The sequence below is a fragment of the Pinus tabuliformis genome, chromosome 7 (genome assembly GCF_031772625.1).
Source record: "Pinus tabuliformis cultivar Carrire ecotype Pingquan chromosome 7, CPIR1, whole genome shotgun sequence".
NCBI lineage: Eukaryota > Viridiplantae > Streptophyta > Pinopsida > Pinales > Pinaceae > Pinus > Pinus tabuliformis.
In genome coordinates this window covers 576,829,511-576,853,333 of record NC_142293.1, presented here as the reverse complement: position 1 = coordinate 576,853,333, position 23,823 = coordinate 576,829,511, and the positions used below count along the sequence as shown (strand labels likewise).

The 23,823-nt window shown below is 40.6% G+C and overlaps 1 protein-coding gene across 1 annotated transcript in view; it reads right to left on the bottom strand.

Annotated features, from left to right (window-relative positions):
• The window catches only part of OVA5 (Lysyl-tRNA synthetase, class II), a 433,444-nt gene that overhangs the window by 156,260 nt on the left and 253,361 nt on the right, over positions 1–23,823 (bottom strand). The window contains exon 7 of the mRNA XM_089458538.1: positions 19,967–20,074. Coding sequence (XP_089314664.1) covers positions 19,967–20,074 — 108 coding nt within the window. The remainder of the gene's footprint in view (positions 1–19,966; positions 20,075–23,823) is intronic.

Genomic DNA, 23,823 nt, shown 5'->3' with positions numbered 1-23,823 from the left:
TTTGAGATTCATGATCGGGAATCTCATGTATACAGGTGGAAGAAAGCCCTCTATGGCTTGAAGTAAAACACCTCGGGCGTAGTATGAGAGGATTGATAGTTGTTTGATGAAGCTGAGATTCACTAGGAGTGAAACCGATCCAAACCATTACCCGAAGGTTGTGGATGATAGACCTCTCATACCAGCACCTTATGAGGACGACCTATTTCTGACAGGTGCAGACCCTCTCACTTGCAGAAGTAAGAGGGAGTTGGATTCTGGATGTGGAATGATAAACTGCAAGCCTGTGACTACCTCGAGGATCTTAACTTTCAGAAGTTATATGGTAGTGATGTCGGACCAGATTTGGGAAATGCCTTTGAGTTTCATAAACTCATTCGCGTTGATGTTCTTGGTGAACTTCCGTCCAGACATATGTTTTGCAGTTAGCATGGTGAGCTCATATTTGGTTGAGCCTCACTGGATTGGTGCCAAGAATCTTCTGAGATATCTTCGGGGCACAATCTCTCATGGATTGAGATACACTACCGGAAATATGAAACTGCATGATTATTCGAATGTTGACTGGGCAAGCAGTGTGGAGGATCACTAGAGCACTTCTCAGTGCTGGTTCTCTTTGGATTCTGCTTCGATATCATGGATGAGCAGGAAGCAGAAGTCAGTTGCTATAAGCACCGTCGAGACCGAATACATAGCTACGAGTATGATCTCGTGTGAAGCTGCATGGTTGCAGAAGCTCTTAAGTGAGTTGTTTGTACACATGATGAATACCACTGTGATTCTCTGTGACAACCAGAGGGGGGATTCGATTATTGAGGAATCTGTATTCGATGATTGCTCCAGCAGATAGACATCAGATACTGCCTTATCTGCGATATGGTAAGTCGATGAGCGAGGAGGCTCCATCGCATTGAGACTGATGTACAGGTCACAGGCGTTTTGTCAAAGCCCCGAGGAAAGGTCAAATCTGTGACTTTCCCGAACAACTTGGAGTCGTTGAGAGACCTTCTTATAAGGGTCCTGCATGTTGCATGCATTGAGCTCTGGGAGCTCTGGGGGGCTTGGGGTACTTACTGGAGCAACATACGACCACAGGGCGACTCACCCTCCCCTGGTGGTGCGCTATGAACAGGATGATTAGTTCTTCTATGGGTTGGGATGATTAGTTCTCCTGTGGCAACTGTGGAACAGGATGATTAGTTCTCCTGTGGGCCGGGATGATTAGTTCTCCCATGGCAACTGTGGAACAGGATGATTAGTTCTCCTGTGGGCCAGGATGATTTGTTCTCCGTGGCGACTATGGAACAGGATGATTAGTTCTCCTGTGGGCCAAGATGATTTGTTCTCCATGGCGACTGTGGAACAGGATGATTAGTTCTCCTATGGGCTAGGATGATTAGTTCTCTGTGGCATCCACTGACAGGATGATTCGTTCTCCTGTGGACAAGATGATTAGTTCTCCTGTCGAGGCATCCTACCCATGCAGTCTGGGACTCATGGGAAGTACCTCTCATCTGATCAATGAGCAGGGAAATGAGGATAGGGACCATAGTAGTACTATCAATGGACGCATCACTGTATCTACCGTACTCCCTATGCTAGGATGACCTCCATTGATCTGGGATCAATGAAACTGATCTGGGATCAGTATGAGTGGTTTGAGACACTCTCTTGTGATATTGATCTGGGATCAATAAAACTGACTTCGGGTCAGTAAGAGTGATGTGACACACTCTCTTTAGATGAAACTGACTTCAGGTCAGTAGAGAATGGTATGAGACATTCTCGATCAATTCTTCTTCTTCATGGTTCAGCAGAGCAGAGCAGAGCTCAGCAGATCAAAGCAGAGCAGAGCTCAGCAGATCAGAGCAGTGCAGGGCACTGATGGCAGAGATAGTACAGTTGGACATATGGATCAACGGATGGAGTTCTCCCTAGTTGAGAGGGAGTGTTAAAATTGGCAACTAGGGCCAAACTCCATGTGGGTCATCTTATTTATGGCAGCTGATATTTTTATTAGATCCCTCTCATCGAGAGGTGTAGGATTGATCTAAAGATCATCTGATTCCGATAAGTATTCATGGAGTTATGAATTTATTTGCATTATAAGACAATTCGTCAAGGTCGGCCAGCAACCAAATAAACCCCACATGTGCTCAATGTTTTAGTATAAGTAGAGGTGGCCTTCAAGTCATTTCAACACACTTGGGATCTCTTCCTCTCTCTATTTGTCTTTAGGTTTTAGTAGGAGGAGAGGTCCTAAGGAATAACGTTGCCCTGATCCAGAGGGCAGAACACCGGAACTATCGAAAAAGCCGGAAAAGCCAGGAACGCCGGAACTGCTGGGAAAGCCGGAACTGCTGGAAAAGCTGGAACTACTGGAAAAGCCGGAAATGCCAGAAAAGCCGAAACTGCCAGAAAAGCCGAAAAAGTCGGAACTGCTGGAAAAGCCAGAAAAGCCAGAACTACCGGAAAAGCCAGAACTGTCGGAAAAGACGGCACTGCTGGAAAAGCCGAAAAAGCTGCAAAAGTCGGAACTACTGGAAAAGCCGAAAAAGCCGGAACTGCCAGAAAAGCCGAAAAAGCCGGAAAAGCCGGCAATGCCAGAACTGCCGGAATTGCCAGAAAAGCCGAAACTGCCGGAAAAGCCGGAACTGTCGGGACGGTCGGAACTGTCGGGAACAACCGAAACTGCTGAAACTGTCGGGAACTGCCGGAACTGTCGAGAACTGCCGAAACAGCCGGAACATCTGTCTCCGAAGGAGAGCAGCATGCAAGGGACAACTAACTAACATTGGGACAGTTGTATGGTACTTAGCAACAAATACACCAAGCATGCAATGTTACAGCTAGCATGCAAGGGACAACTAGCATGCAACAACAAGCAAGCAAGGTGCAGCCAACACATAGGTCAGGATGGCAACATGGTGCAGCAATGGCACATAATGCAGTACAGTGATGGGTACAGTCATGATTAATGAAGCGTGATGAGATGCAGCATAGTGATGATGGGTGTAGCATGGTGCAACGCGGTGAGGTGCAGCATGATGACGAAATGCAGCACAACGATAGGTGAAAGAGTCACCTTGGAGAATTAGTTGAAGCAGCATGTCTTCAACTGATCTCATGTATCATCTTCTTAGAGATGATCTATGCTCTTATCTAGATAAGTCAAAGTGTTGACTTCTATTGTAAACGTACTATCTCTCTCTCTCTCTCTCTCTCTCTCTCTCTCTGTTGAACTATTGAAGAACATATAAGAAGAATTGATCAAGGGTTTCCCCACATTGGGGTTTGTCCCTGGCTAGCGCCACATCTTGTGTCCTCTTGTCTTGGCTTGTCTTCTACAATTTATGTTTATGTTTTATCTGCAGTTTACTTTAATGCTAATGTGATTGCTAATCTGGAAATGATATGGAGCTAACTGTGAACATTGAAATAAATTGCTCTAAGCATAGAACATACCTAAAATTAACACTAAGAGTGCAGGTGGAAGGGTTTTTCATGAATACTTCTAACTAAAGTATATTTTGGGTTGTAAGGGCTATGGTTATGATATAGATCTGAAATATCTTGCGCACCCTAGGATACAATCTTAGATCAAGATCCTGAGACCTGAAATGACTTCATTGTATGATCTGATAATGGATATTCTAGATCTAATTGCTAACACATGTTTTATCCTTTATATGCTATGATCTGGGTATATCTGAAGTATGGAATAGCTGTGAAACTATAAGATATTATCTGTAGATCTATACGTTGGTTCGCCTTGGTGAAGGCGCATATACACGCTGGTTCAGCACTTCCAAGTAGCGTATGGAGAAGAAAAGCTTGTTGTTCAGAGATGACTGATCTATCTGATCAATGTTGTTGTTTTAATGTTGTTTGTCAATGATGTCTTCATAGGTCTGAAAGTAAAACTGATTGTATAAGGAGATTGAGTCTGGTTGATTGATTGATTGAGTAAGAAGGGTGATCTTTGCTGCTATCTGTTTAGAACTCTATAATATGACAATAGATATTCAGAATGTCATTGGTTGGTACAATTTTTGGTTCATAGGTTTTATGATTCAGTATCTTTAGAGGTATACGCAGGTTGGGTTACAGAAAGTAGCGTATACATGCAGGTTGGCTTCATTGAAGTAGCGTATACATTCTGACATATGATTTTTGAGGTTGCAGTTGGTTCTGGTTATTGATACAGTATTCTGGGTTCAGCTCTATGTTTTGGTGACAAGTGATCTAATTGTTCAGATTGACTGATTGTTGATAGATGCAGTTGTATTTGATGGTTGTATTGCAGTGGTGATTGATTTTGAGCTTCAATGTTACTGATGGGTCCAGTATGAAAATTTGATGAAACGTGGCCTACATATTGTGTTGTTGTGTACCAGGAGTATCCAGTCTGAAAATTTATGAAACGTGGTCCCTAGAGGAAGAGTGAAGGTAGTATCCTTTTGTAGGCCGGCGCCTACGTACTGGTAAACATATCAGCCAGTACAAGAGCTAGGGGGTGGAGCTCCCTTCCAGTAGAAGCTGGAAAACGAGTGAAGGTTGTAGCCTTCAGCAGGTAGATGCCTGCGTACTAGAAAAAGTCTGCACCAGTACAAAACTTGTAAACACTTTTTATTATAAGAAGATTGAAGACTGAGATGACAGCAGCGGTGGTTTTTTCCCACATTAGGTTTCCACTTGAAAAATCCTGGTGTTCATGTGTGTTGCTTATGTGTGTTGATATATTCTGTTCTTAATGCATCTGTTTACTGCTTAGTAAATAAATCACTATGATTTAAAACAATAAATTAACTGTTTATCAAAGTTTAGTATCTATACGATGGTTTCATTCTTTATAGGCGCGGACATACACTGGTTGGTTTCAGTAAAATAGCGTATACAGTTTGAGAAAGAAAATCATTACTGTGAAAATTTAAATACTAATTCACCCCCCCTCTCAGTATGTTTCCCAACACCTTTGAGACCATCTGACACTTTGGAGATCCTACTCCCACTTCTGCTTAACCCAGCGTGGCTCTGCGTCAGCCTGCGTAGGCTCTGCGTCTCTCCTCTGGACTGCGTCTCTCTTTTTGCATTGTCTTCCACTATCCCTATGTCTCCTCCTCCTCGGTCTCTGCCTGCTACTAAAGCCATCCACTTCCTCCACCCTGCAACTCCCTCAGAAATCGATCTCCTCTTCCTTGAGAATCGAATTTCCTTGAAATATTGAGTATCTGTCGGTGTGTCTCCAAATGATCCTAAAGTCTTTTCTTATACTTTTCCTGTTGATGAACCAACGGCCAAGATTAAGTCTCTAATCAACAACAGCTAATATTAAAACAGACTTGATCCTCGTCTCTTAGAAGCTTCTCACCCTTATCTTTATTCATACCCATTAATATTTTTATTTTCCTAAGTTTAGACTTAGGAACCCATTGAAAATATTAGTTATTTTAATAACTCCTCATCCGGGTGGAATTTCTCAAAACAATTTCTGGGTCTTGGAGATCTCATGTGCCTTAGCCTCTCCTCCAAATTTCAAGGCTAGAGCACATTCGATGCTACCAAAAATCAACATTTTCAAGAACACGAAAAAGACTAGAATCAAAGGAAGACCAAAGTTTTGCACTTTGCCTTTCACACACGCAAGTTTCCTATAATTTTGTGATAGGGTCGAGGAAATCTGAAGCATCCTGCAGTTTTGTCAAGGCCAAAAATCTGAGTTGAAGTATCAATGTCGACACTCTTGTAGTTGAAGTAAAGTTTGAGGAAGGTTGAATATATCTTGAGCAGATAGAAGGAAGTTGACCATATTTGTGTTGGAAATATTGAGAGTGGGGTGAATCAGTATTTCCTATTATTTTTCGCAATTGATTAAATCTTAATTTAAGGCAATTCAGAGCATCATTATAAAAGCATAAAACATATCACATGAAGAGCAGTACAAAAGAGATTTGGCTTTAACAAGCGATGTATTACGTAGCGTACAATGTACATACAATAATTTACCAGGAAGACCTAGAAGGAAGTGTGAGACTCCCAAGAGTTTCCAGCAATCTGGAAAGAAGCAAAATGCTTCCTGAAAGTTGGGCTCCCGTACCAGGGATAGTGGCCCAAGTACAATCACTACTTGTTGTTGTCTTTTGCAACTACTTCTATACACCACTACTGTTGTTGGTACTATCATTCACCCTTGCTTCTGCTACCATCACTATTGCCATCATCCACTGTCACTGTTGCACCAGTATCACTAGCTGCCTCTGCTCTCACTGTTGTACTACCTTCTGCAACTGCCATTCACTGCCACTGTCCATGCTGCTACTATTGCTCTGCTTATGTCACTCACTACACCACACTACTGCTACCTTTCCACTTCACTGTTTCACAACTACCAGCTGCCACTGCTACCGCTATCACTGTCCATGTTGTCGTCTATCACTGCTATCCTCTACCATTGCTGCCAATGTTGTCACTCACTGTTGTACTACAATTCCTTGTCACTCCTGCTCCAACTACTACTATTGCTGCTACTGTGCATTGCCCCTTCAATTGCCTGTGCTTCTGCTACACATGCTCTCACTGCTGATGTTCTACCTCACAACACACTGCTGCACCTTAGCTCAGTCACTTTGCCTCTTAACACTGATCAATATCAAGCTTGGGCTTCTATTTCAATGATAATCCAAGAAACAATCCACCTTAAGGACAACAATGCTTATGTCCAAATTCAACTGCTGAGAGATACACAAACTGCTTACAATATGCCTTCTCCTTGACTTGATGATATACTGTTGAAGATGATATTGATGATATTATCCTCTTGACTGCAGACCACTGTGATGCCAAAATTCAGGACTCCTTCAATACTCTGTCTGATATATATTTCACCAAGGCAGCCTTCAGTACAATGAGTAAATTTAGAGGCAATTTCAGCGGTGTATTCCAGGTGGAAGTCTCTCATTGTTTGATGCCAACTATTCATCCTTCAGCCACGCCCAGAATGCACGCACAACAACAATGAAAACTGGTGGATACTCTATGTTGATAGGTAGAGACCCTTGGCACTCACATCCGATGCAACTTCGACCCACAAGAAGGAAACCGTTCACACAGCAGCCACATCCTACAGCGAATGGTACGCTGCCCCCGAAAACCAATGAACTTGAACTTCAGTGAAGAGATAACACGCCCAGCCAAAAGTAAAAAGCCCACAAACTAATACACTTCAACTGTGTGTAGTGCTCAGGCCAGCGAACAAACAATGAAGAATGCGGTTTTCCCAAGGCTGCAAAACTCTTCCAAAACTGACAGTATGGAATTTCGTCCTTCAAACTGGAATGTTCAGCCTCTCTTCACTGTTGGCCTTTGATCTCCCTCAGAGATGGCGGCTACCTGCAATAATCGGCCTTGGCACTAGGTACAATTTGGCTCGTTGAGACCTAAACATAACTCGGTCTGGGGAATTGATGAATGCGACCTACCAAAACAAAATATAAATACGCATGTCCAGAAAAGGGTGGTCTTCCCTGCGTCCAGAATCGCGCTTTTGAAAATCGCAAACTCCAAGTCGATCTGAGCTGTGCACACAGAACCCTTTACAAAATTTCACCATTCAGAAATTGCGAGTTTCTCTGAGATTTTCAGAACTGTGGCACACAAGCTGGATTGGCGTAGTAACTTCCTGAATCTACTGCAGATATACACAAGCGAAAACTCCAACGTAGCCCCCCCCAAAAAAAGCGTAAGTTATAAACCCATACAGTCAGAGAAACTTCGCACACTTTCTTCAGCACGTCTGGTTGTAGAGAAACTTCGCACCTTTTTTCAGTACGTCTGGCTGCAGAGAGAAACTTCGCACATTTTTCTTCCTTACTTTTGAAGAGCCAAATAATGTGTTTATATAATCTTAGGATCCTTCTAGAATGGGCTGACACAATGGCTTTGGAGGTAAAATTAATTTGTTTTTAAATTTTAAATACCATCCTGAAGTCAACGTAGGGTTTTGTAGAAATGAAATTCAATTTATTTTTGTTTTAATTTTGAACCCAACTTTTAAGGTTCCACCAACATATGATGATAGATTATTTGATTTGGGGCCCACTTGATTTCATTTATCTTTTTATTTTTTTTATCTTAAACTTGGAGCTAGTCCTTGATGTATCTTTTAAATAAAAAAATCCCTTTCACTTTTGACTTTTGCCAACTCATCATTTACTCCAATGGGATGCCATGCCATAACTAAGCTGCCACCTCATCACCTTTGTTGCAACATTGGCAAACGTTGCCATATAACCTTATGATGCCACCTTAGCTACCCTTGGGGTTTTGGACCCTAAATTGGACCTTCAATTTTGACTGGGTGTTTCTCTTAAACCGTGAGGGCCCACAAAATGCTCAGCATACCACCGGAAACAGCTCGACGAGAAGAATTTGATGGTGAGGGTCTTCGAGGCAAGCACATTGATTTGTTTCTCCAAAAACTTCAGCAAAGACAAGGTGTCTCCAACATCTAAGGAACTCAAATCCTAGGGCTAGGGTTTCGTTCTTGCAACCTCTCATCTATCTGATACATGCACCTGCTCTTGCTTTGACATCAATGACCTGTTGCACACCTGCTTAATCATCTTACAACCACTCCCGCTTTGACATCAATGACAACCTGTTCAACAATTTGACTTTGACTTGAGAGGAGGGTTGACGTGGAACTTTTGAGGGAGTCTTTGGTCTTGGGTTGGATATCTCATTTTGACTTGATTCAATAAGAAGAGGATTGTTGGGTTTTCCCCATTTTTGGGGTTTTTCCTTGGCATGGAGCCTATATCTTGTGTTTATTTCCGCTTGTGATCTTCATGTTTATATTTTCGTAATTGCTTGATGAAGAAAAAGAACACAAAGAATTTAATAAGAAGCCAACAAAGTTCACAAGTAATTATCAAGGTAAAGAGAATCAACATTAATCTACAAACTCAGTGCTTTTCCAACAGATCAGGGGTTGTATCTTGGTGCAGCAAGAAGAAAAAGTCCATGGCAGTGAGCTCTGCAGAAGTAGAGTAAATAGCAACTAGCATGGCCACAGGCAAAGCTATATGGCTTCAGAAGCTGCTAGTAAGTATGTTCAATCAGAAGATGGAGGCAACCAGTATCTACTGTCATAATCAAATTTGCATCAAGCTCTCTGAGAATCCAGTGTTTCATGATAGGTCGAAACATATAGACATACGATACCACTTCATCAGAGATCGTGTGCAACATGGAGCGGTCCAGCTACAGCAGGTTCCCACAGAGCACTGGGTTGTAGATATACTCATGAAAGCTCTTGCGAGAACTAAGGTTGTCTATTTCAAAGAATATATGGGTATAGTGGAGTGTTGGAAAACGTAACTAGGATCAATCTTCATAATTATACTTGAAGTCAAAATGTAATATATTTGTCAAAGGAAAAGAAAAAAGAATTTTATTATTATTGAAATTGACTTATTAAAGCATGGGTTTCATGCTTGGGTCATTTGTATTACGTCAAGCCTCCATTGTAGGCTTTACGGTATTGTCAAAGTCAATTTGTTTATTGGTTAAGGACTCCTCCATCATCAAGTCAACCTCCTCGACGAATCCTTCAAGTGGACCTCAAAGAAACTGTCATAAAATGAACTCATGTCAGCCTACAACAAAGATGAAACTCTTCATGATCACATGTCGGCTTATTTACATTGGACAAAAACTATATATATGTGTGTAGGGACTTCACTCAAAAGGACAGAACAAAGCTCGCATTTTCAGAGAGTCTTTTACAGTGATCACAAAATTCGGGTAAGCATTTTAGAGCACAAGTTTCAGTGATATGACATAGATTACTAGCTCGGATCTCAGAGAAGATTACGTTGAAGTTTGGGTATGTATCATAGTGAATGCGGATTGCAGTGGAGACAGTTCAGTTATGTATCACAGTGACTCGATGTTATTTCTATCACAGTTTTGGTGCTACCTTGGTTTCAGTGCTACTACAGTGATCACACTTCGGTGATATTACAATGATGTACTTTGGTTCTATCTTATTGCTACCACAATGAATATCTTGGTGATGTAAACTCGGTGCTATCTTATTGTTATTACAATGATAAGTTCAGTGTCATTGCAAGGATCAAAGTATGAAGAAGAATGACAAGGTTGACTTGATGGATGGAGGTAGTCTCGAGTCTAAGTTGTAAGGGTCTTGGTCATCTCATCTTGAATCTACTAAAGGAAGAATTTGTGACTGGGTTTTCCCCTCGAGGGGGGTTTTGCCCTGGCAATGTGCCTATATCTTGTGTTCTCTTCTATTTGTTGCTTGGCATTAATCTTGATGATAAGAAAAGATAATTAAGAAATCTAATACTAATAATGAAAACATCACAAGTTAATGTCATTAAGAGGAAAATCATTTAACTGCCATTCCTTTGGATTTTCCAACATGGAGAACTCCTTCCTCGCTAAGAGGGAATGTTAGTTTATGGATTTGTGGTAGCATTAGACAGGTGTTCTAGTCTCTAAGGTGTCTGAGAGGCTAAGGAACACGAGATCTCCAAATCCCAGAAAAAAATTCAAGATAAAACACTTAGAAACCTCTCAATTAAATTAATTGATCAATAATTAAAAAGTTCCTAAGTCTAACTTAAGAAAAATGATAAATTAATGGCTATTAATTGAGGAAATCGCCTTTTGCTCTAGAGACTTCCAAAAAAGTGTATTGATGAAGTCAAATTGATCTTAGCCATCGATCACGATTAGATCTTGGACGTTGATGAGCCAGTGATAGATTATAAGAGCAAATTGATGGGATGGAGATAGATACAATTGTGAGAGAAAGCAAGGCAGATCAAGCTACCCAGTTCATAACTTCAGCAAAGGTGTAGTTCGAGCCAGAGGGAGAGCATGGGAGAGAGGGGGCAGTAGAAAATTTGGGAGTAGGATTCTGAAGAGTTCTTTAGGGTTCCTTCGGTGCTAGAGTGGCAAGAGAGGAGGCTGAATTATCTACAGAGGGTCGCAGAAGCTAGCGCGAATAGCTATAAACCCTTTGGCGAGTTGCCGGAAGAGAGTGGATTCATTTGTCAGAAGTCGATTTGCTTCCTGGAGGCAAAACGAGTTACTTCTAGAGACAGAGCGCAGCAGGACATCTCGGTTGGAGCCAATTTCCAGATAGTGCAAGTTATCCAGAGTTAGCAGTGCGAGTTCCAAGTTATAGTGCAAGTAGCCAATGTGGGGTTCAAGCATGCTAGAGGAGGCCGAGTTGATTAGCAGAGGAGATCTAGGATCTCTAGATTATTTTGCCAGTGTATTTGCCGAAGGATTACCTATTGGGCATCCAGATTATTGTACTCTCAAATTTGTTGCTTAATCATAAAATAAACCCTCATCTGTTGCACCAGTTTTCCATTTGGGGTTTTTCCGAGGATGTTAGTCCAAAATACTAGTGTCAATTTTTTATATGCGTGCATTTGTTTCTCAATTCCTTATTTTACTTCCACAGCGTATTTTTACAATGTTCCACCAAGACTTCGGGACAGGGAGATGTGGGTGTAGGGAGATGTACAAGGGGGACATGTGGGAGTACCCTCAAATTTTAGGGAAATTTAGGGGGGACATCAGGGTATATAATTTTTTTTCTTTTTTAATATATATATATATATATTTCAAATTCATATTCAATAATGAAAGCATAAATACAATGATACATACATAATTGAATTAAATAATAAAATACATTGATCCATACTCATCATCCTTACTAATACATACATGATTCATCCATAGACCACGAGATTCAATAATGAAATACTCTGATCCATATTCATCATTCATTGCGTTGAGAGGCGCTCTACAGCCCAGTATAGAGTGGATGTGTAGATGTAATGTAAGTATGTAAACAATTTTAAATGTTGGCTTAATTAAAAAATAGAAAAAAATAAAAGTGAAAAGTGAAAATAGAAAAAAATTAAAAGTTAAAAGTTAAAAGTGATATCAGTGATGAGTGCAAACATTTAAATGTTGGTTCAATTAATAATAAAAAGTTAAAGTAATAAAAATAATAAAAATCAATTTGTTATATTTTGATTTTGTGAATAGGTTTTGTTACAATACCATGGGCCAATACCATGGATTATCAATACCACATGCCCAAAAACCATAACTTATTTCACAACCAAAATATTTTATAACAATATGACAATATTCTTAACCATGGATATTTACCCCCATTTTACCGTGGATATTATTAACTTGTAATTTAATTAGGCTTTGTTACAATACCATGGGCCAATACCATGGCTTACCAATGCCACATGCCCAAAAAAACATAACTTATTTCACAATCAAAATATTTTAGAACAATATGAAAATATTATTAACCATGGATATTCACCCCCACCTTACCATGGATATTATTAACTTGTAAATAGACTTTGTTACAATACCATGGGCCAATACCATGGCTTATCAATACCACATGCCCAAAAACCATAATTTATTTCACAATAAAAATATTTTATTTTAATTTAATTTTATAACTTTTTTTAATTGAAGCTAAAAGGAAAAATGTTATAATTACTTTTGAGATATATCTAAATCCTCTATCCTCACGACTACTAAAAATATTCCCATAGAAATTAAATTAAGTTTTTAATAGAATTGAAAATGAGAATACTTTCATATTTAAAGATGTGGAGTTTATATAATACAAATAATATTAGTAAGCACCAACATTCTTAACTAAGGATCCAATTGATGACAACAAGCAAAGCGAAGGGGAGAAGGGGGCTGAGAGGGAGAGAGATAGTGACAAAGCTGGAGGGCGGAGAGAGAGAGAGAGTTGTAGAGGGGGAGAGAATGAGGAAAGAACAAAGGAGAGATAGAGAGAGAGTGAGGGAATATAGAGAGATGGAGACACAACGAAGGAGGGGAGACGGAGGGAGATAGTGATAGAGTTGGAGGGAAGAGAGAGAGAGAGTGATGGGGGGAGAGACTGAGGGAGTTGGGAGAGAAAGGGAGAGAGAGGACTCAAGAGAGCGAACGTGATAGAGATGGAGTTGTAGGGGGGAGAGAGAGGGAAGGAAGAAGAAAGACAGAGAGGGAGAAAGGTGGAGAGAGAGAATGTGTGACAAGGGAGAAATGGAGAGAGAGTGAGGGAGAGAAGAGAGTGGGAGGGAAGAGAGAGAGAGAGAAGGAGAGAAGGGGAAGAGAGAGAGGCGGAGAGGAAGACGGAGAGAGAGAGAGATATTGAAAGAGACTGTGTATGTTTGGTGGCGAGATAGAGAGAGCAAATAAGAAAGAGACCCATAGATACAAATATAAATATTATATAGTTTTATATAACCGGCATAGATCCATCTTAACCCTGGATCTATCAAGCGCCGAGAGGGATCAAATCCCTTTAGGTGCAAACCTTTCCTCAAGTTTTACACTCAAAAAAGAGGTTTGCACCTCGAGAGATTGGATCCCTCTCGGCGCTTGATAGATCCAGGATTGAGAAGGATCTATGTTGGTTATTCACCATTCTAGAATCTACATTGATTTAAAAATTAAATTCATCATCCATAATTCTAGATTCTAAATTGATTTAAAATAAAAATTCATCATTCATCATTCTAGAATCTAATTAGTACTAAGCAAAACAAACTATAATAGATACTGAAATTTGAAGACTGGAATAGTAAATTGATATAATTAAAACTCAAAAACAGTGGAGTGATGAGTCTAAAAGTCACTCTAAAGTACACAGAGGGCTTGGTGCTCTTAATTAAATACTAATTCCATACCCTTGTACATGACAAAATGCAATGGAAACATTGCAATCCATCGAATCCTAAATTCCTGAAAAACAGTTAAGTCTGCTAGATTTTGAGTGAGATCTAAAATTCTACTTTCTCCATATGAAATCCAATGAGGTTGGAACCACTCTCAGACATCCTGAGTCATTTCACGGTAATGTTAAAAATTTAAGTAAAAGGAGAATGTCACTTTTACTTTAACAATTTAACATTACCATGAATTGCATAGCATTAGTAGGGCAATATGGTCAAATATTAGGTTTCCTCTGTCATAAATCATTGTTTACAAGCAAATTTAAAGGGGGACGCATAACCCATTTTGGGGGGCGCCCAGGCGTCCCCCTTTTGGGGAGTCGCGTCCCCCACATTGGGGAAACGTCCCCCCTGCATCTCCCCACGTCTCCCCAAAAGGGGTACGTGAGGAAACGTTTCCCCAGACGTCCCCCAGTCCCGGGTGCGTGGGGTGCGAGGGGTGCGTGCACCCGACCTTGGGGGACGCGTCCCCGTGGAACACTGTGTTTTTATTGTTAAGAATGCATCAGTGATTTATTCATTATTTGTTGTAAACAAATAAACTGCTAATCAATTAAAAGGATAAACCCCAGTTTGGTGCATTCAAGGAAATTTCACAACTAGTCACGACTCTATCAATAGTCCAATTCCTCAATGTCATAATCACCATCACTACCATTGCCATCTGACTCTACTACATCCTCCTTCTCTATGCCCAATCCAAGATATCTTACTACATTTGTTGGCATGGAGGATGATCCCTCAAGAGGCTCATCATCAAAAGTGACTGGCTCTAGCACTGGGTCATTAAGATCCATGTTGGCTAACGCCTCATGAACAGACACGAAATTGATAGAAAAAATGAAAAAAAATCAAGACGTGACACTTTTTACTTTTGGATTTCAGTGGGACATGTGTCCTAAAATTAGGACATGTTAGGGCACGTGTCCGACATGGCCCAAACACGTCCCCTGATTTTAGGATACATTGAATGTTAGTTTTTGTAGCATCGGATGTTGTTCTAGTCTCAAAACTTTGTGGAGAGGCTAAAACACCGGTGTTCTCCAAAACCCCAAAATCGTTTTTGGAAATTCCACCTAGAGATGGCTCAATTAAACTAATTGACCATCATTTAAATTTTTCCTAAATCTGACTTAGGAAAACTAGTTAATTAATAGTTATTAATTGAGAAAGGTGAGAATTCTCTAGAAACTCACACGAATCGACTTGGAGATGATCTCAGCCATTGATTAAGTTTTAATCTTGGTTGTTGGAGTGCCAACTAGAGATTATAAGAAGAGGTCGATGAGTAGATGGAGAAACATACAATAGAGAGTCAGAAGTGCGAGTTCCTTGGGTAATTCGAGCTAGCCAGCAGTAGAGTTCGAGCCAGAGAGAGGATGTAGGGCTAGAGAGGGGCAGAGACAGTGATCCGGAGGAAGTTTTCTAGTTCTGGAGTGGCATAGAGAGGAGGCTGAATTATTTCTCCAAGAAGCAGAGAAGGGCCTGTGTAGAGCCTCAACGAGGCAGTTCGATTTAGCTAGAGTGGAGATCGTTTCAGGTTCCAGAGGCAGGGAATATTTTGCAGTATGCAAGAGAGACACTTCCTCAATCAGCAGCAGGTAGGACGGCTTGAGTAGCATCTATTCTGTGCTGAGCATTTGACAAGTTGCGCAGAGGTGACGCAGACCTTGCGCAGAGGGTATGGACGGCTTGCTTAGGTTTGTCAGTTTGGGTCGGGATTGCTTGGAGAAGAGGGTAAATTCCCTCAATTGATTTTGTCAGTATTTCTCTTAGTTTGGATGTTGATTGGAGTAGCATCGGATGTGCTCTAGCCATGAAAATTGGAGGAGAGGCTAAAGCACATGAGATCTCCAATACCCATAAATGGTTTGGGAAGAATCTAACAAGTTTGGGAGATATTAAAATAATTAATATTTTTAATGGAGTCCCTAAGTCTAAACTTAGGGAAAATAAAATATTAATGTGAATTAATATAAAACTGAGTTAGAATGGTCCAAAAGTCATGGATCAAGCCAGATCTAATCTTAGCCGTTGATTAGGGACTTAATCTCAGTCGTTGAATTGTCAACGAGAAAAGTATAAGAGGAGGCTTGAGGGTCACTTGGAGAACACACCGAGTTGATCAAGAATTCGATTTTCTAGGGCAGGGCTTGCTGAGGAAATCGAAGGAGTGATCAGAGTTGCAGTTGAGGGGCAGTGAATGCAATAGCAGAGAGGCAGAGATAGCACTGGGAGCATCAGCACAGAAGCCGAGAGAGGGTTGACGTAGAAGCAACCAGAGGCCACACAGAAGCAGCCAGAGGCCACGCAAAGGCAGCCAGGAGTATGCAGAGCCTGAGGAGGGCCAACATGGGAGACACAGAGGCTCCAGAGGCTGACACAGAGCCCAGAGAGGCTGACACTGGGCCATAGAGGTTGACGTTGGGTAGACATTGGGCCAGAGAGGTTGACGCAGACCCTAGAGGTTGACATTGGGAGATTGGGGCTGATATCTGTCTCTAACTGAGAGGTACTACTGCCAAGGGCATTCTCTATTGGGTGAGCCATTTCTGGCACCCAAATTGTATTCTGAAACTACTTAATAATAAAACCCTCAGATAGCTGCACCGGTTTTCCTGCATTGGGTTTTTCCGGGGACATTAGTCCAAAAATAACGGTGTCACTTGTGTGCTTGTTTTTCCTTCAGTTGATGATCTGTATGTGTTGAGACTGTACTTGTATTTATTTTCAGTATTTACATGGTAAATAACTTGTTAATTAACAGAACAAGTAGGAAGAAATAAATCAGAAAGTACAGGAAGGATTTCTAACAATTAGACTTAGAAATTCCAACATGGTATCAGAGGGTGGTTGCAGATCACAAGATAATTGAGGGTATCAGCCAAGCAGAGCAGCAACAACAGAAACAACAGTCCCAAGTGACAAAAGTTGTTCCTAGCGGAAAATCAGCAAGGGGTGACGCGGTGCCTGCGTCATCAATTCGAGCCGGGAAGAGGATCAGCGCATGGCAGAGAGGAGCAGACCTGACCTACGCAGTGCCCAATCATCTTTCGTAGTCAAGAAAGATTGACGCCCGTGTTCAGAAGGTGCGGATTTTGCTAGTGTCGGGATCGCGCAGAGCCTAGAGGCTCTAACCTTCAATTTGCTAGGGCATAGGAGGTTGTGGGTAAGTTGCGGAGTGAAGCTAGTGGAGTACTATGGTCAGAACAATACCTAACAAGGCAAGACCAAGAAGGAGGGAGTTGCTGCCGAGGATTTCTAGCCAAGAAATCCGGATCAGTGGTGCAGTTGCACTAACGATCGAAGTGGGAGCATCTCGACATTGGCAGAAGGGTTTCCAGGAGGGAAATCGAGGCTCAGAGGGAGTCACACCGAGAACTTCTAGGAGGGAAGTAGAGAGACTCGGAAGACTCGAAAGACGAGTAGCAAAATAGCAGTGAATGGGGTAAGAGATCAGGACAGACTGGACGGAGCCTCAAACTTCGTAGTCTGGAAGGCCAGGATCTTGTCCGTGCTAGACAGGAATCGTCTCAAGCACTTCGCCTTGAACATGATAGTGGTCCCAGTTGACCCAGATGAGAACGAAAAGTACGAGGAGGCAATGGCGAGGGCCAAGAGCATCATCCTTGACAGGGTCAAGGACCATGAAGTACCACATATTGCCGAAAAGGACACGGTAAATGCGACGTGGGAGGCCCTGACGAAATTGTATCAGCATACTTCCATGCAGAGGAATATGCTACTAGAAAATCAGCTGCGGCCATACCAGATGAAGAAGGGAGAACAGATAGACACCTTCCTCGGTCGATTGAAGGAGATCCGGGATCAGTTGACTTCCATAGGGGCCACGCCGAATGGGGAGATGTTGGTGAGGACTGCATTGAACGCAGTCTCAGAGGATTGGGAGGTATTTGTCCAGAGCATACTGGGTAGGTCGACCCTTCCAGATTGGGAGGAACTGTGGGCGGCTCTTCGTCAAGAAGAGATCAGAAGGCTAACCAAGGCGGGAAGCAGTGGCAAGGGGGTCAGAATCAAGGAGGAAGAGGAGGATGTTGCCCTAGCATCTGAGGGAAAGCAGGAGAAACGGAAGAAGAAGGACCTCTCCAAGGTCAAATGCTTCCACTATGGGGAATTGGGTCACTATGCGAGCCAGTGTCCGAGGAAGAAGAGCAAGGGAGAGGCTTCTGAGACCAAGGTTGCGCCAGCAAGGGCGGAGAAGGAAGTGGAGACAGATGATGACTGTGCCATGAGTGCTCATGCGCCACTTGAGAGGAAGTGGGGAGACATCGAGCTGTAGTCAAACGGACTACAGGCGATGAGGGGTAGGATCCTCGAGGTACCCAACCTCTTGGATTATACCTTGCTACGGGAGCCCCGAAGAGGAGTAGCAGGACTGGCAGATGTCAGTAGAGACAGATGCGGATGGAGCAACAGAGGGAGTTACAGTGCAGGAGTCTCAGAACAGCATGAGGCAGCAGTGCAAGATGCACAGAGTTGTTGCAGCAGCGCAAAGAGAGAGCACTTTTCAGTGACAAAGGAAGCTTCAACATCGGGAGTGTTTCTAGCCTGACGGAGATGTCAGAATTGGGAGATCAGTTACTTACTTCTCAGTACCTGAGTTGCAGTGCAGCAATTAGCAATGGCAGTGCTATGGCAGCACAATATAGTGTGATGAGAGGGGTTGCAGTGCAGATGCAACAGTCGCAGTCGCAGGGCCATGGCAAATAAATTGTTAATTAACTGAACAAGTAGGATGAAATAAATCAGAAAGTACAGGAAGGATTTCTAACAGTTAGACTTAGAAATTCCAACATTGGATAGCCAGTTGGGCATCCAAATTTATTGTACTCAGAATTCACTGTTGCATAATAATAAAACCCTCAGTTGTTGCATCGGTTTTCCCACATTAGGTTTTTCCGGGGACATTTGTCCAAAAATAATTGTGTCAATTTATTTGTGTGTGCGCTAGTATTTCTCAGTTCCTATTTTTGCTTCCACGGTATTTTTTATGGTGAAGAAATTGCAGTGTGAATAATTCGTTATTTTGTCGTAAACAAAATAAACCGCATAATTAATTTATCAATTAGAAGAATTATTTCCAGTTGCTACATTTCAAACGAATTTTCACATTGAAAAACGTGTCGGACACGTTTTATGGGTCGTGTCGTGTCCGGCATGCGAAATACGGGACACGGGACCCCTAAGGACATGTCATATGACTTAGGTTTTGTTGCAATGACAAAGACACTACTCAACAAAAATAGACTATAAGACAAAATATGACAAAATTTGGGCCGCATCAAGGAACTGAAGGTGAGCTGCCATGTTACTCCCCTTCTGGTACTGGCTTCTCATCACACTACATGGCAACCTCCTTGGAATGCCTCTTTGATCCTATCAACTAACAGCTGCTTCAAAGCAACTGGAAGCTACCTTAAATTCCGCTGAGAATAACCATGCCAGACCAACAGCCATACCCATGGCTCCAACGATAAATCGGTTTTCAGTACATTGAAGATCGACCTTGAGAAGAACAATTTTCTACCGTCATGAATTACTGTCCTCAACTCTGTATGTAGGAATCTGGACATGGAATTTACATATAAAATTTGCATTCCTTATACATTTTGACCTAGTTAGATTATGAGAATGGCTCTGGAACTCTAAAAGCATTTCACTTTAAGATGAAATTTTCATAAGACAAATGAGACACTAAATCATATAAATACAATATTTTTCTGAAGAAATGAGAATTCACCCTGTTTTATGCAATCTCAAATAGAACTGTAAATGCTAAAACAAGTGAAACATAAGATAAACATTGTAGATGATGAAACAATGTGAAATATAAGCTTCACATTTACAATTGCTGGGCATATGCAGACAAAAACATGTCTGTTGTTGAATCAAATAATTTGGTTACTAGCCGACAAAGGTTCTTATAAGTCTTAATCAGCCATATCCAAGGGCCACTCATCCATCGTTTTCAATAAACTTGTGCTTGTGCTGTCATATACATTTATAATATGTGTATAGAATCCTTCATTTGTCTAGCATGAACACGTTACTCAAAATTCTTCAATCATACGCATATATGCATTAATTTTTAAAAATGAGAAAGGCATGAAACTTACCAACATACGCTTTAAGTGGAGCTCTGTAGCAATTCTTAAATACAGATTCCTCCCAAGTGAATTATGGTAAGTTATAAATGGTCTTGCTTCAGCACCACCTGCTGCTCCCTGCTTTTAATAAATGCCAATATTACTAAAATAAACTGTGTTTTGCTCAGCTTTGCACTAAACATACAGCATTAACTTCAAGAGATCAGCAGAGAGAAAAGCACTGTAACCAAACAAGAAGACTTCTACCAAAAACTGGTTGCCATCGTCCTAGTACCAGTGCTGATATGGCTGTGCAAAAATGAAACTTTAAAGTTGCAAAGTTATATGAATGTAACTGTGGATATGCCGTGAAAATAGTTTATTAAAATTAATTTCTTTATTTTACATTCTCACATATATCCAAAATTAGTGATCTTGTTTGCTTCTTAGGCCTTCTAAAGTCTGTTTCTATCATATGCTCTCATTCCTGTGATGACGGAAGCAGAGGCATATTTAATAAGTAAACAACAAATCAATTGTCCCTTGAAAGAAAATGGAAAGAATAAAGTGTAAAGTCAAGTACTAGAACCATAAAAAATGATGAAGGTAAATCACCCCAGAACAGCTAGAGCACACCCCTAAATTTTTCAGGGGGCAGCAGGTTGGGGACAGCAATTATATATATATATATATATATATATATATATATATTCAGAATTCAATATTAACATTTGTAGTTGTTTCAAACTTGTAAGCATAACAAGCTATACTTCATAATATTATGCAAAACATTTACACTCGCCAATTAAAATATCAAACAATTTAAAAAAGTGTTGAGTGACATTCCATTATCAGCCATTAGTTTAGCTTTAGGAAACTTAACCGTAACTACTTTCAATTTGTAATAAGGTCCATGAACAATCTATCATGGAGAACTGTCTTTATAGCAGTTTCTTTCCTCGTATTTCTTGTTAATGATGACTATAATAAACATAAAAGGCATTCCCTTTTCAATAGGTTCTGCAAACTTTTACAGCTATGTCGAAAACCACTATAAAATACTTTGGCTTTTTAAAAATATTAAATTCATATTTCAAATTAAGAAGGGGATTGAATAGGAATTTATTCAAACATTTAGTACCCAATCCAAGTCACTACTATCTGATTGTTTTCACAATGCTTTGGGCTGGGATGGTGGAAGCACTGAACTTGAATGACTCCTCAAAACCAACATACAATATGTAAAAGCCGAGATGATCCAAAAAATGAGAAAGAACAAGAAAAATAACCACAAGTATTAGCCTTTTAAAACGTTGTATTTTCTATTTTCTTGACATGGAAGCTGCTTCTTCTAATTTTACCATTGAAAGTACAATATTTAAATCACCAGAAATTCAAATTGAAACCCATCATACAAAAACCATGTTTTGAGCGGCAACCTGTACAAAAAAAATAGTTTCAATGCATTCCAAAAATAATAAATGGGAAAAATGATCATATTGTTCAATCATCAATGCCTATGATGGTCAAAACTGAAGCTATATGCATGGATTATCTATGAAACCTTCCCAAAACATCCCTAAAATCTGCTCGGAAAACACTTTAAATCTGCCAAAAGCATCCCTGAAATCTATCCGAAACGTCCCTGAAATCTGTCTGGAACGTCCCTGAAATTTGTCCAGAACGTCTTGGGGACGGCCAGCAAATCGCTGAGTCCCCGACGAAGACCCCAACAATTTGGGGGCATCTCCTAAGGGTCCAAAAGTCCCCAGAACGTGGGGATGCAGAGTACGTGGGTTTTTTTGAGGGGGACATGTCCCCGTGCAATATATATATATATATATATATATATATATATATATATATATATATATATAAGCGGGGATGCAGAGTACGTGGGTTTTTTTGAGGGGGACATGTCCCCGTGCAATATATATATATATATATATATATATATATATATATATATCAGTGTTGCGAATATCTCGATAACATCCTGGTTTTATCTCGAAATCACGATTTTTTGGCCTGGCCGATGTTTGCGGTTTATATATATATATATATCAGTGTTGCGAATATCTCGATAACATCCCGGTTTTATCTCGAAATCACGATTTTTTGGCCTGGCCGATGTTTGCGGTTTTTACCGATATTTTGATGGTATCTTGATTTTGCCAATGTTTGTTGATTTTTACCAATATTTTCCCGATTTTTTTGTTTTCGAGACCCTTTCCGATTTTATCCCGATGCCGATGTTCCCAACATTGATATATATATTCATTCCAAATCATTAGACACAAAATATGCAAAGTCTTCTCATGTATATAGCATCTAATTGTGAATATATCAAAAGGCACCAGGTATAATGCATATCCGAAACAAGGCTCTAAATGGCCTCTAAAGTCACAAAAAAAGCATGCTATAAGCTACTAGCTACATGCCCCTTATCAACATGATTTATCATCACAATCATCACCACTACTAGAAATGAGATCTTCAACATGAGAAGTAGGACCATCCTCTGGGTCGGACATGTCAAACTCATCAAGACATTTACAACTACAGTAGTAGTACCATTAGAAGCATTGTTGTTGCTTGTAATGCCTGAAGCTACTCCAAAGGGTGGATCAATATTCAAACCAATCCGCATTGTTACCACATAATCTCACACCTAAAGATGCAAAGTCCAACACCTCGATGAAGACATGTGAAACTAGGAGGTTGGCCACTGTCACCTTACCAACACTCCTCTAGACTTTAGACAAATGGTGGACCTAAGTCAATGGGTACTTCCTTAGGGTTGCTAGCCTCACATATTTTCGTATGGGGTGGGAGTAAAGGTAGGTTAGCGACAAAGACAACAAAAGGAAAATGGGAAATTTTGGAAATGTTACCACACAATCTCACACTCAAAGATCTAAAGTCCAACACTTAGGTGAAGACATATGAAACTAGGAGGTTGGTCATTGTCACCTTATCAACACTATTCTACACTTTAGACAAAGGGTGGACCTAGGTCAAGGGGGCCTTCCCTAGCATTGTTAGGCTCACTTCATATGGAGTAAGAGTAAAGGGAACTTAGCAACAAAGACAACAAAAGGAAAACAGAAAAATTTTAAGAGTTAACGATGATAGATGAAAGGGATCAAATGCCATTTTGCTTAGGCTATGGCGATATGGAAGCAATCTAAGAGGGCATTCTAAAAGAAAAGGGTAGGTGCTACAAATAGACAAGATGGCATTCTTTATAGCATGACTAACTTTGTAAACAAGAGATTACAAGGAACGACGGGAGAGGGCTCACAACAGGAGCCCCTCAACCAAATGACACATAGGAGAGGTTAAGCATTCACTCACCACAAGAGGTCTAGGGCTTAAAACATCTTATCTTAAAGTCAAGGCGCAAGATTTTGCCCGTAATGGATACATATGCCTTTAACTCCTCTTCTTCAAGATAAAGTACTCCTAGATTTAGCTTTGTCACTCTCAACCTACAATCACAAGTACAATAAAGGTGTGCCTAGAACATTGCCACCTATAATAGATTGTACAAGATAAAACTACAACATCAAACAAATAACTTTACCTTACTCGATAAGGTTGGAGCAACTTGCTCACAAGTTCCTTCATTCCAAAATTTCCCAAGGACAAAATGGTGAGAGAGAACCTTTCTATAGATTTTAGCTACACTCTCTTTTATAATAAAATATTACTTTCCTCTAGAAAATAGTAAAATACTTAGATCAACAACCTAAGTCGGCGAATTAGGTCCAAGGGCCCATAAAAACACTTAGATCCAATGTTCTAGATGAGTATAGTGCCACACGTCACTTGCCTCCATCTTCTTCTTCATGAAAAGGAAAAATCTAAGTGACATTTGTAATCCT